Raw genomic sequence first — 16,061 nt, forward strand, 5'->3', positions numbered from 1 at the left:
CTTTGACCAGGAAGAACCTAGTTGTTGTATCCGACCTGTGTTCCATCGGGGTTGGCCTTCAATGGCACCTAGATCCCTGTGTACAATGAACAGTGATTATCATTGGCACTCTGAGCTTTTTGCTGCTATTTCTACTTAACCATTTCAATCATCATATCTCTGGTTCCCCTTAATTTATCTTTGTTATTTTGATGTAATTTTCTTTATTAAAGTTTACTCTATGTTTCTAATTTGGATCAAGATTTTTATTGTATTGCATTTTGACTTTATTACTATTTTGGTACAGTATAGATACTTTACACGTTGCCCTAAGGTAAGCCTGTCTACTCTGTGCCATTGCTACCAGGGTGTTGAGCTGAGAGTGACTTTGAGGGATCATCTTAACAAGGGTTGTGACTATTCCTTGAGGTGGGTGGTGACCCACACCAAATAATAATCTATTGTTTTACATATACACAGTAACAAAGATAAAAGATAATGAACCACTAACTGGAACAATACTTTAGTCTGTCAAGCGAACATCTTTACACATAACTTAAAACATTATCCAGATGAAAGTAGGCTTTAGAATTCTTAAATGCCAGAAGTAATTTATTAAAGTGAAGTTGGCTGAAGACACTTGCTGGGCACAGGAATGTAGTGGAAGAGAGCTGGTAGCAGGTAGCCGAAAGCAAGCCATGGGCAACGTGTGATCCCAATGGCCACAGCCAGCTACCCTGACATTCCTAACCCCTGACATTCCCATGGGCCTGTGACTGCAGGGGTCTGAAGCGAGGACAAAAAGCAGCATAATGGGTCACCCTGTACATGTTGTATCAGACCCGGCTTTTCCCCTTCCAGGTAAGATAACCTCTTTAGGATAGTCTTTGGATTCTTTCTGGTATTTGTAAAGTTGAAAGAAAGTCTAACTGTCCTTACTGGCTACCACTGGCTGGTTTCATGGACAGTAGAGATTATTGTGCCAGTGACTACAATGGTGGGTATTGCTATTCCCATGATCGCTTTTTTTATTTTTTGTTGTTTTTTCATTTCCTTTCAACTGCACCTAAACTTATTTTATAGGTAGGGTACTAAATCAAACACTAGCAGTAGTTCTCAAAAGGCCAACACTTGGCATTTTCGGAGCCTACAAATGAAAAACAGCAACTCCCGGGAATCTAAGCAAGCATTTATTCCCTCTGTGAAGTTCAACCTTGGAAGTCCCTACAAACCAGAAAAGAAGCTTTCACTCAGATGCAAGAGGGTTTGCTTAAAGGTTTCAAGATTTAAAGGATGTGATTTTTTTACCTTGAGGGTAATTCAGTCCTGCATTTAGTTATTATTACAGCACCAGCTTTCTTCAATTAAAACAGTGTCCCCTTCAATTTCTTTCATTAACGTTGTGGTTTCTATTATTGTATGTGTTGATGTCAGGTTGCTTCCCAGGCCCTAATCAGTTGAGGCACCTCATGCTAGGTCACTGGCTGCAATCCATCATTCTGTTATCTACTTTCCACCTCATACAGCAGCACTGATAAACCTTCTGCAAAACTAACTTTGTCCTATCAATAGCACATAGAAGGTTATGCACTATTCTTTCCTCAGAGGCGAGAACTCGCAATTATTGATAAGTCTCATCCTTCTGTGAGATACCCTGTTCGTGTGTATGGTATCTGAGAAACAGCCACATAATTTACAACTACATACAATGTATTTATGAGCCAACGATAGAACACATATCTAACCTACAAATTTACAGTTTGTACCTTCGACTAAAACGAAAACACATTTATCATTTTTGCAACATTTAAAAAACTTCAGTAATATTTTATTCCATCCATGGACATGCTAACCATTTTATATATATTTTTTCTAGTTTATTTTCATATGTACTCACTCAGGTGGGCACGGCTCTGTGTTGCAATCTCTTTGGTTTTCAGGTGGTTTGCTGTCTGGATCACAGTAATTATTCTGTACAATGGAGTTGTCATCAAGCCTTTTACAAACCACTTCTTGCCTCTGCATCCCTTGAGAAGAATGGAACGTCATCAGATATGACATAACTACTGGCAATTGTTCTGGGTATTATTTCAAACCACTGTTTTTTGCCCACTTTGCCACTTTAAACTGAGACACATCTTATAGTAATCATTACTGATCCTGATCCTCGAAGGAAAAAAACATCTCAAACTTCCATGCAAGGCCCCCTCAAGAAGGGAATATTAGCAATCCCAGACCAGCTTTGGCCATATTGGGCCTCAACATTGAGGTAAAGTTGGATCCCGCATCATATCAGAAAAACATGAAATAGACGTTTTGTAGTGTGCAAATTCAACCCATGGGCTATCATGGGAATACTGACAAATGAAAATAGTTATTTACCTGATACAATAGCTCCCCACCTGTGGTATCATTCATAAAAAAACTTTAACCAATTATGTAAGAACACAGTAAAGACCACGTGTCAGAGGCCACCATCCCTCAGATTTCTTAGCACTAGTGTGAAGGATTAGGAATATAGGTGAGCCTCTTGCAGAAGGAGGGAGTTACTATAGATGTAGTAAGAATGAAGTATTTTTGCTTTTTTGCATTGTATACCTGAACTGATGTATCTCAAACTGACTTCATGAGATGATTAAAGAAACAGAGGCACTGTGAAAAAATTAATTGACTAATATCACACCGTGTGGTCCCGTGGGAGCCAGGATTGACACAAGAGTTCCTGGTTTCAGGTTCTGCAATTCAGTCACTACAGGGTTATATCCTTCTCTCTCCATTTTTAAATCAAAGGTTGATACTTTGTGTTTAGTTATTTGAGGTGCTAAATCAATGCCCTGTGTTCATAAGAACTGATGACAGTAAAGTTTGGGGAGAGTGATGTTTTAATGCAGAAGCTAAGATGAAAACCAGAGCACACATCCATGGCCAGAGCACTTAGACCACTTGCTGCATGTAGCGAAAAGCCTCTTTTCATTGTCATGCATTCTTAAATGAGTTCATCCACCCACTCCTCACCATCTAACTATTCATCCATTAAGCCATGCAGCCCTGTCTCCAATGTCCATCTATCCATTCAATGACTGCACAAAGTTCTATAATGAAAATGTGTTCTAAAACACACCATAGTTGCAACTGTTTTCTAAAAATTACTGGGATCCAGGCGCTTCTCTCATGCTGGCTAATAGCATGAGAGCAGCGTCTGGATTGGTTAGGGGATCTCCACAGCAGACTGCGGATTCAAAAAACTGAGGAGGATGGGCAGCAGTGTTTAAGTACCATTGATTTTTATTTTATTTATTTTTATTTTAAATGTTATTGTAGTTGTTTTTTGGGGCTTTTGTAGGAAGGGGGTGTTTTATATTGGTCTTTTGTAGGGAGGGGGTTTTACTTTGCTCGCCCCACTACTTTCAAACTTTGCCAGCAACCCCTGCATGCAGCAAACAAAAAACAAGGTTGGCAGTCCACCGATACTATGCGTCAGCAACCAGAGGTATTACAGACAACTTAAAATCAATATCAAATTTGCACACTAACAACTCTTTGATTCTTCTTCCTACACAGAAATGGCATGTTGAAAAGCAGCAGGGGTCTGTGCAGAGTTTCAATAAAATGACAAGTTAATACTGCACACCTCATGGTACTAATGGAGTTTTTAATGGTAATGTTTTACTGCTAGAGTTGCTGTGCAGCAGTAATTGCCAGATGCTGTATTTCTGCGAACTACCACTGTATTTACTTGCCAAAATCAAAACCATCACAGTGGGATAAACAATAGAAAGACGTCAATTGCAGAATACAGCCTTGAAGATACACTACTGGCAACAGGTGCATCTAAGCACATGTAGGGTTCTACAGGTACATATTAGTATTTATGGGTATAGATGACCAATATGGACAAATAGATACATTGAAGTACTAAATGTAGAGCTACACCACTAAGCACTATTTCATGTGTAGGCTATAAAGTAACACAAACAGACATTTACATCTGCATAGAGGCATTCAACCTATACTTGGACAAAGTTTCCTCCAGTAGGCTAAGCCCCTCTAGTGTCTTCAGAGAGCTTTATAGGGCCAAAGGCCGGCCACCTGGTCTGCCCGCTTCATGCAGCACTGCTCTGTACTACCTCTTGCCCTTCACAGTTTCCCCACCATTGATACTCATTGTTTGGTGCTGTCTGCAACTTGTTTTTGTGTTGCTAAAGTTGTCCTAAATGGGAAGGGTATGCCCAGACTTGGGTCCTAGGCTCACTGTGCCACTGGATTCAAACTAGCCTGGCTGATGAAGGGTAATACCCTGAAAGCGGTCCCAGGATGCTTATTTCCGGTCCAGGTAGGACCTAGCCTGGCAGTTTGGGCTGGACTGTTACCATTGGGAACAGGGTCAAGACTGATTTGCATATGGCTGGGTCCAAACTGGGGTGGCATGGTGAGCAAAAGAATGATGGATTAAACCCAGATCTGTAATTGGGGGATAATGTATGATTGGTTCTGCATTTCATCCATCATTTGTGTTTGTTTGCTTTTGTTGCCGTAAGTGTGCCGGGTATGCCCAGATGTGGGTCCCTTGTTCACTGTGCCACTGGATTCAAGCTAGCTTGGCTGATGAAGGGTGATACCCTGAAACCGGTCCTAGGATGCTTCTTTCTGGTCCAGGAAGGACCTGGCCTGGCAGTTTGGGCTGGACTGTTCCCATGGGGAACAGGGTCAAGACTGATTTGCATACGGCTAGGTCCAAACTGGGGTGGCATGGTGAGCAGAATATTTGATGGATTAAACTCAGATCTGTGACTAGGGGTGAATGTTTGATTGGTTCTGCATTCCGTCCATCATTTGTGTTTGTCTGCTTTTGTTGTCCTAAGTGTGCCGGGTATGCCCAGAAATGGGTCCCTTGCTCACTGTGCCATTGGATTCAAGCTAGCCTGGCTGATGAAATGTGTTATCCTGAAACCGGTCCTAGGATGCTTGTTTCCAGTTCAGGTAGAACCTGGCCTGGCAGTTCGGGCTTGACTGTTCCCATGGGGAACAGGGTGAAGGCTGATTTGCCTATGGCTGGGCCCAAACTGGGGTGGCATGATGAGGAAAAGAACAATGGATTAAACCCAGATTTGTGATCAGGGGTGGGTGCTCATCATCCTTTTGTGTTGCAAGTGTTTTATGGGCAATTTCTCTTTGTCCCTCACCTTCCTTGCTCTAGCGATAGTGGTTATTCCCCATTCACTACAGGTAACATCCAGGGTAAGCCACACTATTAGTCCGAATCTCAAGAGTTCCACTCCAGCTCTGTCTTAAAGTCAAAGGTTTTCCAATGCTGAAGTGCTATCTAGGAAGCAAGCTCTAATAGGGCTGACTGGCCAGAAATCAGCTACCCGCACCTGCAGGATGGGAGTGACGAAGTTCCAGAGCGACCCCTGCCACAGGCAATGAAGAAGCAGCAACTGGTTCATGTGAGTTCACTGCATGTTGCCCAAGCAGGCTGTACTTGTCGGTTCTCGAGTTCTTCCTATGCGTATGTGCCACAGAACTTACTTGAGGTTCTGTGTGGCTCCTCTACATTGGATAAGTTCTTTGGTCTGTCTCACGGTGAGTGGAAGTGGGAAGGGTGAATAGTGCAATGGTCCTGATGCTGATCCTCTGACATGATGCAGGTCCACATGGGACCCCACGGTGGCCTTTTCGCTGACGATCTTGACCAGGTCACACTTTTAGCTTGGTCCCTGTGACCCCCTTCTGGCATACAGGGTTGCCAGCTCACCACCAGACCTGGGCTACGGCACACTCAGAATGGCAGTCCCTTCTGGCATACCGGGTTGCTGGGCAATAACCAATTCGTCAAAGTGATGATACCAGCTCACTTCACAATGGCCCCTCTTGGCATACAGTATAGCCGACTATTTCCTGTACATGGGTAGGCAATGACCCGGTTGGTGCATCAGCCGTCTCCTCATACATCACTATGGGAGCCCATTCAACAGAATTCCTCACTGGACCTCGCTCCCTCCAATGCTCTTCTCTCCCTCACAGGGCACACTGGTATTGGTAAGCAGACAGGGGATGGTGCTCCAGGCTCCAATTTAGGTGGTCATGAATTTCCTGGGTGATGTCCCCTCATTCAACTGGGAGACTAGCAGGCCCTGACCCCTGGTCCTCGTCACAGGCAGAAGTCTTGCAGAGCTTCCCCTCCTCACAGAGACTCACTGGTTGCATGACAGTTGATTATTTTTGGGGCCTCAATCACCCCTTTTTATAGTCCATTTCCAGACACCAAAAGTGATTTAGTGTCTAAGGGCCTGATTTAGATCACGGCGGAGGTGTAACTCCATCACAACTATGACAGATATACCGTCTGACGAAATCTAAATCCCATTGTTTTCAATGGGATTTAGATTTCAGCGGACGGTATATCTGTCACAGTTGTGACGGAGTAACCCCACCGCCAAGATCTAAATCAGTCCCTAAGACTTTGAGGGTTATGTTGGGGGTCTGCTCCTTTTGAAGTCCCTGTCATAGCAGGATCAACTTTAAAACTGACAGCCCCACAACACACGCCATGGGAATGACAAGAGTTCACATCTAGATGTCAGCCACAATGATAGGTGTATCAAAAGGTTAGCCCAGGGCCTTAACCCTGTCAATCAATCAATATGCATTTGTGTAGTGCATGCTATCACCCCGTGGGGTATTTTGGGCGCTGAGTCTAGTCAAAAAGCCAGGTTTTAAGTCTGTCAGTGAGGGGGATGTCCGGAGGTGGGGTGGCAGGTCGTTCCAGACTCTTGCAGCGATGTATGAGAAGGTGCAGCCGCCACAGCTGCTACGATGTATGCAGGGTATGTGTGTGAGGGCATGAGAGGTGGAGCAAAGGTGTCTGGACGGTTGGTGGAACTTAAGACATTGGTTAATGTAAGAGGGACCAAGATTGTGGAGGGCCTTGAAGTCAAGCAAGAGGATCTTGAATTGGCATTTCTTCTGGATGGGGAGCTTCCTCAGGTGAGAGGTGATGTTAGTGCATCTGAGGAGGTCCAAGACAAGTCGGGCTGCCACTTTCTAAACGGTCTGCAGTCCTCTCAGTAGCTTGGTGGAGATGCCGGCGTAGAGGGCATTGCCGTTGTCGAGGCAGATGGTGACAAGGACTTGGCTGAGGGTCTTCCTGGTGTCGGCGAGTTTCCATTAGAAGATTTTGCGGAGCATGTAGAGGGGGTGGAAACAGGAGGTGGTGTTGACCTGACATTTCATGGTCAGTTGACTGTCGAGGACGACCCCTAGGTTGTTCCCAAAGATGAGTACTTCAGTTTTGTCGGAGTTCAGCTTGAGGTGGTTGTCTCTCATCCAGTTGGGTACGTCAGTTATGGCCTTGGAGAAGTTGGCTTTGGTGTTGGCCGGATCATCGGTGAGGGAGAGAATCAGCTGCATATCGTCAGCTTAGGGGATGATGCTGATGCCATGGAATCTGACGATGTTTGTGAGGGAGTCATGTAGGTGTTGAACAGGGTGGGGCTGAGGGTTGATCCTTGGTGTACACCGCAGATGATGTCCTTGATTGCTGAAATGAAGGGGGTGCAGGTGGATGCTTTGGGTGCATCCTGTGAGGAAGGAGGCAGTCCACTTGAGGGCATCTTCTTGTATTCCTACGTTGTGGAGTCTGTTGATAAGGGTGTTGTGGGAGACTGTGTCAGAAGCTGCGGAGAGGATGAGTGGGATCAGAGCAGCTCTTTCTCCGCCGCCAAGCAGTCTTCTGATGTTGTTTGTGGCAGCAATCAGAGCAGTCTCAGTGCTGTGGTTTGCATGGAATCCTGACTGTGAGGTGCCTAGAAGGTGGTTCTGTTCTAGGAAGTTGGTGAGTTGGAGGTTGATGGCTTTTTCCAGTACCTTGGCTGGGAAGGGGAGGAGAAAGATCAGGAGGTAGTTTTTGAGGTCACAGGGGTCGGCGAAGGGTTTCTTCAGGAGGGGTCTGGTGTCGGCATGATTCTAGTTGTCTGGGAAGGTTGCAGTGGAGATGGAGGCATTGATGATGCTGGTGAGGTGTGTGCTAATCTGGTTGGTTTCAAGGTTGTAGAGGTGGTGGGGCCAGGGGACAGTGAGTGCACAACAGTGAATGGAGGTCATGATGCCTGAGGTGGTTGAGGCGGTGAGTGGGGCCTGGGCAGTGATGGTCTGGCTGGCATTAGACTGTTTGTTCAGGTTGCCAGGGTTTAGAAGTAGCTGATTGGGAGATGAAACTGTGGTAGATGTTGACGATCTTGTTGTGGAAGAAATCTGAGAGGGTGTCACAGAGGTCTTGGGAAGGATGAATGGTATTTTCTGTGGCTCTCAGGTTGGAAACATATTTGACTATTATGAAAAGTTCCTTGGTGCGGTTGGGGAGGGTTGCTTTCTTGGACTCTTTGATATGTCAGTGGTAGGTGTTGAGGGCTGCTTTGTAGATGGCTCTGTCGACAGGGTTCTTAGTGGTGCGCCATTTCTTATTGAGTTGGTAACATTTGCGATTTGCGGTTAGGAGCTCTGTGGTGAACCAGTTTGCTCGTTTGGAGGTCCTTTTGGTTTTTGCTGGTTTCAGTGGGGCCACCCTGTTGGTGCGTTTGGTAATCCAGGAGGTGAGGTTCTGAATTGCTTTACTAAAGTCAGCAGTGACCTCTGCATGGGAGGAGGAGAGAGCCTGTGTCCATTGCGTTTTGGTGACCTTGGTCCAGGAGCGGAGGGAGGAGATCTGTTGCTTGAAGGTGGTGTGCTTCTTCGATGTTGAAGTGCACCACGGCGTGGTTGGTCCAGGTGAGTTTGGTGGTGTGGGTGAACTTGTTTCTGTTGCTGGAGGTGAAGATGGTGTTGAGTGTGGGGCCAGCATTGTGAGTGGGTATGGTGACCAGTTGGGTGACGCTAATGTTACTCAGGCTTTCCAGGAGGATGGTGGTGTTGGTGTCTCTGGGGTCGTCGATGTGGAGGTTGAGATTGCCTAGTAGGATGTAGTGTTGGGAGTCAATGATCAGGGGTTCAATGAGGTTAAAGATGTTGTTGCAGAAGGTGACGCGGGGTCCAGGATGTCTGTCTGTGAGGATGTCTCTTATTGTGGTCCTACGGTCACCTTAAAGTAGGAAGCTAAGGGGTTCCATGAGCCATGTGGGGTCGTCGTTATAGATAGAGCTTCTGATGGCTTCTTTGAAAATGATAGCCCTTCCTCCAACTTGGTTTTTGGCGCGGTCGTGGTGTATCATCTTGTAGCCATTGGGAGTGGAGATATTGGGGTTTCTAGAGGGTTTGGAACACGTTTCGTGATGAAGGCAATGTTCGTGGAGAGGCTGGTGATGGAGTCCCCTGTGGTCTGTTTGCAGGGAGAGCGGGCATTGAGCAGGGCGCATTGTAGCAGGTAAGTGGTTGTGTTTGGCTTCTTGGTTGGAGCAGTGTAGGGCTCTTTGTGGGTGGTGTCGCAGGAGAAGCAACATACAGATCTGTCTGGGGGGATTCCTCCACCTCCTCATGTTTCACCTTGCATCCTCGGGTCTCCTAAAAAGGAACCCAGAGTCAGTCATGCACTGCACCATTCACAGGCACGCATACAGCCCGCACATTTATACAGCATACACGTGTTGCACTACATCCTTCATGTATTTTACCACTGATAGGCCCACATACATCCAGTGCTTGCACATTCCACAAATGCATTGCGCAGCACTACATCATTCGTGTATTATACCACTCACAGGCACACATACATCTAGCACTCGTACACCACACATGCACTGTGCAGTACTACACACAAAACTAATGTAGGTTAAGGGTGAGTTAAGCAAACAGCAGCAGAACTTTAAATGATTGAGCATGTAGGCCTCACTTCAGTGACACAGGTAAAAAGGAACTATTTACTCTTCTGCACAGTATGCTGCCAACACTGTACTCCTGCTGCTTAACTCCTGGTAGGCAGAAGCCAGCACTTTGGGATGGCCCTCCTGGTCCACCAAGACCACAATCCATAAGACAGACCAATGTCATGGCGCATATGCATGATGCATGCTTGCCTATGACAACAAAAATCAGCATTAGGGATCCAGACATCAGTGTAGTTGGGAAACTCAGGGCAGGGGTGCACATTCATTACCATGCTGAGGGCATTTCTGTCCCATCAAAAATCCAAACTTACTTACCTGTGAATATTTTATTTTTGATATTCTGCCCTCGATATTCTGCCTCACTGATAATGATGATTTGATATTCAGGGGCACACTGCATAGAATGCACCAAGCTCCCCCATCTCTGGGGGCCAAATATGGCGACTACGCCAGGTTGGGAGCACTTTCTTGGGGGAATGGGAGCACAAAACCCAAGCAAGGGTCCTGGTCATTGGAGGAGATGTCGGCATGCCCCCCCCCAAAGCACTTCTAGTGCTTCACGGACATACTCAGGGATGACATGCATCGACCCTGCTCATATAAGAGGCCGCGGTTGGCGAGTGGGTCTTTTGCTCCCACTCGCCGACTGCTCCTGGTCCTCCGCTGCAGGAAGGAAGTATTTAGAGTTTGGCATCCATTTTGCCTTGGCTTTCGGAGGTGGGCATGCTGTCTGCCCCATCAGTTTGGGGCACCCCTAGCAGGTACTCGGGAAGGGGATGTTATGGAGAGGATTCAGTGCCTGATCTCTCATTTAGATGCTGCAAATGTGCTCGGGGGTTGCAGGGGAGCACAGCAGGGAAAGGGCCCAGCGAGAGGGAGCAGAAGACTGACCCCCCATCTTGTCAGGCCCAGTAGAAACTCTGGCCGCCACCAGGGCAGTGGCCACTGGGCAGCTCTGTGGTAAACCACCAGCACAGCAAGTACTGCAGTGAGCGTCGGCAGCCCAAGCGGAGTGGCGGCTACACTGGCATCTTCTCCTGCCCAGGGATTGGTGAATTCAGGTAATGGACCCTCTTTATCCCCTATGGGCGTAGGGGACATTCGCTCTGAACATGAGCTCCTGGGGCTGCATGTGGCATTGGAAGTGAAGGAAAAGATATGGAAAGGGGCTTATGCTGATATTTTTTACCTGCATGTTGATAAGTTCGACAAAGAGGAGGTTAAGCGCTGTAAGAAATGCGCCCGCTATAAGGAGTGCAGCTCTTGGCCTCAAAAGAATAAAGTTGAGGAGTCTTTGGCCAACTGGGTGAGGGCTTTCTCAACATAGCTGGCCACTCTGGTTAAGCGTTTTAATAATATGGGGGCTCAGCTGGTCTGTTATCAAAACAGAATTGTGAGAGCACATAAGTTTAAGAGGATCAAGGCCAAGAGGCCCACCCTTGGGTGGGACTGGATTGATGTGATCACATGGCTGCATATATGAACCGATCGCAGGGTCCGGCAGCCCTTTCGGTCAGGGACAGGATCTGCCTTGATGCGGAGGGGGTGGGGAAGCGAGGAAAGGGGCCTGCTGGGACTTTAATCAGCACATATGCTCCCAACCTCCTAGGACCTGTAAATTCCAGCATTGCTGTTCATTCTGTGGTCAGACCTCCCACCTTGAATCCAAGTGCTTCAAAAAAATCAAGAGGTAAGAGTAGCAAGAAACAGGATTAATGACTCGGTTTTGGGCAGGATCCTTCCCCGGTTAACTTACTGGCTATGGCCCCATGGCTAAACATGTACATCAACCATGCAGCTTCAAAGGTATTGCATGAAGACTAAAAGGAAGGTTTCAGGATTTCAGCTCTAGGCTATGTGGGCTCATCACATACTAGGAACCAGCAGTCTCTTGGATCCAACCCTGGGATGGCTAAGGCAAGATCCTAAAGGAGCTGAATTTGGGTCGGAAAGCTGGTCCCTTTTATCTGGTCCCTTGGAAGGTTTTGCCTGTTCCCCGCTAGGCTTAGTTACTAAGAAGGATCCAGGGGAATTCAGATTGATCCATAACCTGTCAACGCCAAGAGGCCATTCTATGAATGAAGCTACTGACGGGGCTTTATGCGCAGTCAAGTATGTGCCCCTTGATCAGGCAATTCAGATGCTGCAGGAGATGGGGCCTGAGGCTATAAAGGCAAAATGAGATACTGAATCTGTCTTCCTGCTGCTACCTGTTCACCCGGATGACTTACATCTCCTGGGTTTCCAGTTTGAAGGGGCTTACTATTTTGACAAGTGTATGCCAATGGGCTGCTCAGTGTCTTGTTCCTATTTCAAGAACTTTACATTTTCAGAGTGGGTTTTTAGGCACAAGCCGCAGCACCTGTAGGTGGTTTACCACTTGATGATTTTCTGTTCCTTGGCGCCCCCCGCCTTTGAGCAGTGTGCAGAAGCTTTGGGAATCTTTCAGAAGCTGATGGGTGAGTTTGGGCTCCCTTTAGTACAAGGCAAAACAGTAGGCCCCTCCCACCATGATCGAGTTCATGGGTATTAAATTAAATTGGATTCTGTGGCGATGGTGCCAAGGCTTCCGATGGGTAAAGATGACTCCTTCTCAGAGGCCTTAAGGTCATGTCTGAGCGCTAGAAAGGTCACACTCCATCAGATGCAAGGCCTGATTAGGCACCTTAATTTCGCTCTGTGGATCATTCCCATGGAGTGCCCTTTCTCGCGGTCGATTGCTCAGGCCATGTTGGGCTTGATATCACCGCATCAGTCTCTACAGTGAGGTCAAGCAGGATATTAGGATTTGGGCATCATTCCTGCGTGACTTTAATGGGACAGTTGTGTGGCTAAGTCAGCAGAGGTCCTATGAAGAGCTAGGGCTATTCACCGATGCAGTGGCCAGTGAAGGTTTTGGTGCCATCTGTGGCGAGGATTGGTGTGCGCAGCGCTGGCCCAGGAAGTGGGTACAGTCTGGCCAGCTAGAAAATATTGGTTTTCTGGAACTGTTGCTGATCCCCGTAGCTTTGTCAGTGTGGCCCCATCGTTTTTGCAATCAGTCTGTGATTTTCAGGTCGGATAACATGGCGGTGATTGAGTGTAATAAGCCGCAAGGTGCAGGATGATCCTGGGATCTGTGTCTCGGATTGAATGTCCTGTTTTGAGCTAAGCATGTGCCTGGTGTTTTGAACAATGCTGCTGATGTCCTATCCCTTTTTAAGAAGCAGGTTTTCAGGCCCTACAACTCAGGAGCACAAAAATTAATTCTTCATCTAGTTGGTAATGACTTGGTTTCCATAGGCTGGCAAGAGTTTTTTCAGCTGGTGGTCTCGAAAGTTGGTTGTTTGGCTAAGAAATGTCTGCATGCAGTGCTCACCTGGTCGAATATCATCCCCCGACTTCAGTGGAGGGGCGGCATTTCAGTAAAGTGCAATTAATGACTTGGTGAGAAGGGTGAACAATAAGGTGGCCAAGTTGTGCAAGCCGCCAAGGCTGGCTATCATTCCCCAGGCTATAGACAGGGGGAGCGTTTTTTCCTGCAGCATGGGGTGCACCTATCAGGGCTGGCAATGACATGTTGTTGGAAAACTTCCTGGCTTGGCTAGTTCACCGCCCATGGTAGAAAAGCGACTGCTGGAGGAGTCGGTCTAGTATACTGGCCTGTGAGAGGGTGAGATCATGATTGATGGGGCAATTAGCTTTACCTTTTCTTACACCTGAGCAGGACACCAAGGTGTGCTGGCTGGGAATTGAAGACGACATCCAGGGGACTAGGGATTGCGAGTGGTCGCTAGCATCTGGTCCCTAGGGCCAACCACCCGCCCATGTGCAAAGTTCACAAGGCTAGCACTGGCCCTTGGTGGGGTGGAACCTGAGGGTGGAGGGGTTGCCCGAGGTAGGTATCCTGGTGAGCAGGCTGGCCCCTTGCACAGGAATTGCACAGAAGAAGATCTGAAGAGGGGGTAGGATGCTCCCATATGGAGGGCCTACCCCAGGGACATCTACCCGTGGGGTAGAGCAAGGACTGGGATGATCAACTGCTGTGGCTGAGAATGGAGCATAGGTATTTTTTTTAGCTTACACTTTCTAAAGTGCATTCATTGAACCCAATATTTCTCCTAATCAGTGCATTATTTTTAGACAGCACAGCACGAAACAGGAAGAGGCAGACACTGCTCACTGTTTCAAAGCCGAGCAGTCTGAAAAGTATGCATTAACTGGCAGAAATTGCAGATTAAATTAATGCATTTTCAACAGTGCGAGCACATGAAAAAAGCACTCTGCTAAGTGCTGAGTCAGCTCAGGTCATGGTGATGCAGCCCCAAATACTTAGTAGCATGAGGTGAGAGAGTAATGCATCTTTAGGTGGAGCCTAAGTCCACCCTTGCATATTTCAAGACTTGATAAGAATGCGTACTGTGGACAGCTGTGCTGTCAAGTCATACATGAAATACCACAGCTTAGTATCTAAGGGAAAAGGTCTGGTTCAGTCCAAAAGTCCTCATGTTGTCTCCTTAAATGGTTAAGCATCGCTTAACCAGCATCACATCCTTTGTACAGAATGGTTAATAAAAACTTCAAAAAGGAATAATTGCTAACAATTACAGTGACATACTGTCATTTAAAAATCGACCTATCGTCATTTCATAATATACGACATAGAAACGCGCTCACGAACGAACAAAGCTCTGTAGCTAGAAACAAAAACTCCAGTGGTTTGATGGCCATCTCTGCTCGACAGATTGACAGCTGCTTGACTGAGTTTAATTGCCAAACAATTTGTACGCTTTTGGTGTCCAAAAGCAAAATGGCATGGAGTATATTTTATTCTTAAACTGGACACCTAAAATTGCAGACACGTAAATGCTGTATCCATTTTGAAAGAAAAGCCACAAAAACAAATGTGGGTTGAGATGACTGCCGTAACTTATAACAATGCCAATATGTGGTAAATGTTGACTCAATAACCCAGCACAGGCTGGTAAACCCAAACATACTTGCTAAGCTCATTCTGAATATCATAATATAGTCTCCTAAAATGCCAAACATACTTGCCCTCAAAGTAGAAGCTATGTCTGGCGTCAGTTTTTAAATGTAGCTTATTTTTTCTTAGCTACCAGTTTAAAAATTCAATTGCAATGAAAATATATGGGGTGAAGTTCAGGGGCGCTGAAACAATTTTCAGTATGGGAGTGCTGCACTCAAAGTATATCACTGAAGTCATAGGGGTTGAGTAAAAATCCAAGTGTCAAAGACAGAGCAAGAGTGGCAAATGAGCTGTGCCAATTCAGCAGGAGAGTCGTAAGAGTGTTGTATATAACCAGGAGTGCATTTCCGTTATATTAATAAAGCATGGTGTGGTAGCATATTGTCATTTACAGGAAGCACATTTTCCACTAAATTGGCCACTAAATTTACATAGGCATGCAGTGTTACTGATAAAACTATAACGCAAAGGCGCGTGGCCAAGGCGTCAAGATGGCGGTCGCACTTTCATAGTGCTCTGGACCTCTCCATCATCCGCCTCCCGTTAGACACACAATCCGCCCTCATCAACATCGCTGTCTGATCTCTGGGGCCCTGCTGCCCCCCCGGGGACAAGAAGGAGAATTCTCAGACCTTCCGGCCCAATCAAGGGCGAGTTGGCCGCCGCGGCTGCCCGCGACCAAGATGGCGGGCGGCAGGTGAGCGCCGCAGTGCAGACTGCCGAGTGTCTGGGATGCCGTAGCGGCTTGGGTGCGCCCGCATGTCCTGCCGCGACGTTTTGGTGCGGTGGGGAGCGGCGCGCCTCGCTGCTGGAGACCGGATCGCGGCGGGGACCAGCTGAAGGCGAGCCGGGATCTGCGGCCCCACTGCCCCTCCCCCCTGGAGCAATGGAGAGAGGAGGGGAGAAGAGATCTCTCCGGTCTCTGACCCGACCGCAAACGGATTGACTGCCCGTGGCTGCCCGAGCCCTGAGCTCCAGGCGGCGCCGCGGTACACAACGTGAGGAGGCCTGGGGCGCTGCGGAGGCCTGCGCGTGCCCGTGTGCCTGCCGCGACGAGGGATGATGCGCTGGGCCGCTGGCGGCTGAAACGTGCCAAGGACTGATCGGAGGTGAGCCGTACGATGGGCCCTCTCGTGTTCTTCCCCTCTCTCTCCCTCACTGGATTGAGCTGCCCGGTCCTGGGTGGTGGCACATTGCTGGACTGTGCAAAAGCTGGCCCTCTCTCCCCTACCCCCCGTCCGAGTGTGAACTTGGGACTCAGAGCCACCCGGGGACATGGTCTGGAGCGCCGGCGG

General features: G+C 47.5%; 1 protein-coding gene across 1 annotated transcript in view; it reads right to left on the bottom strand.

Moving 5' to 3' along the window:
- The window catches only part of ADAMTS6 (ADAM metallopeptidase with thrombospondin type 1 motif 6), a 1,391,222-nt gene that overhangs the window by 157,324 nt on the left and 1,217,837 nt on the right, over nt 1-16,061 (bottom strand). The window contains exon 21 of the mRNA XM_069222749.1: nt 1,877-2,006. Coding sequence (XP_069078850.1) covers nt 1,877-2,006 — 130 coding nt within the window. The remainder of the gene's footprint in view (nt 1-1,876; nt 2,007-16,061) is intronic.

The sequence above is a fragment of the Pleurodeles waltl genome, chromosome 1_1 (genome assembly GCF_031143425.1).
Source record: "Pleurodeles waltl isolate 20211129_DDA chromosome 1_1, aPleWal1.hap1.20221129, whole genome shotgun sequence".
NCBI lineage: Eukaryota > Metazoa > Chordata > Amphibia > Caudata > Salamandridae > Pleurodeles > Pleurodeles waltl.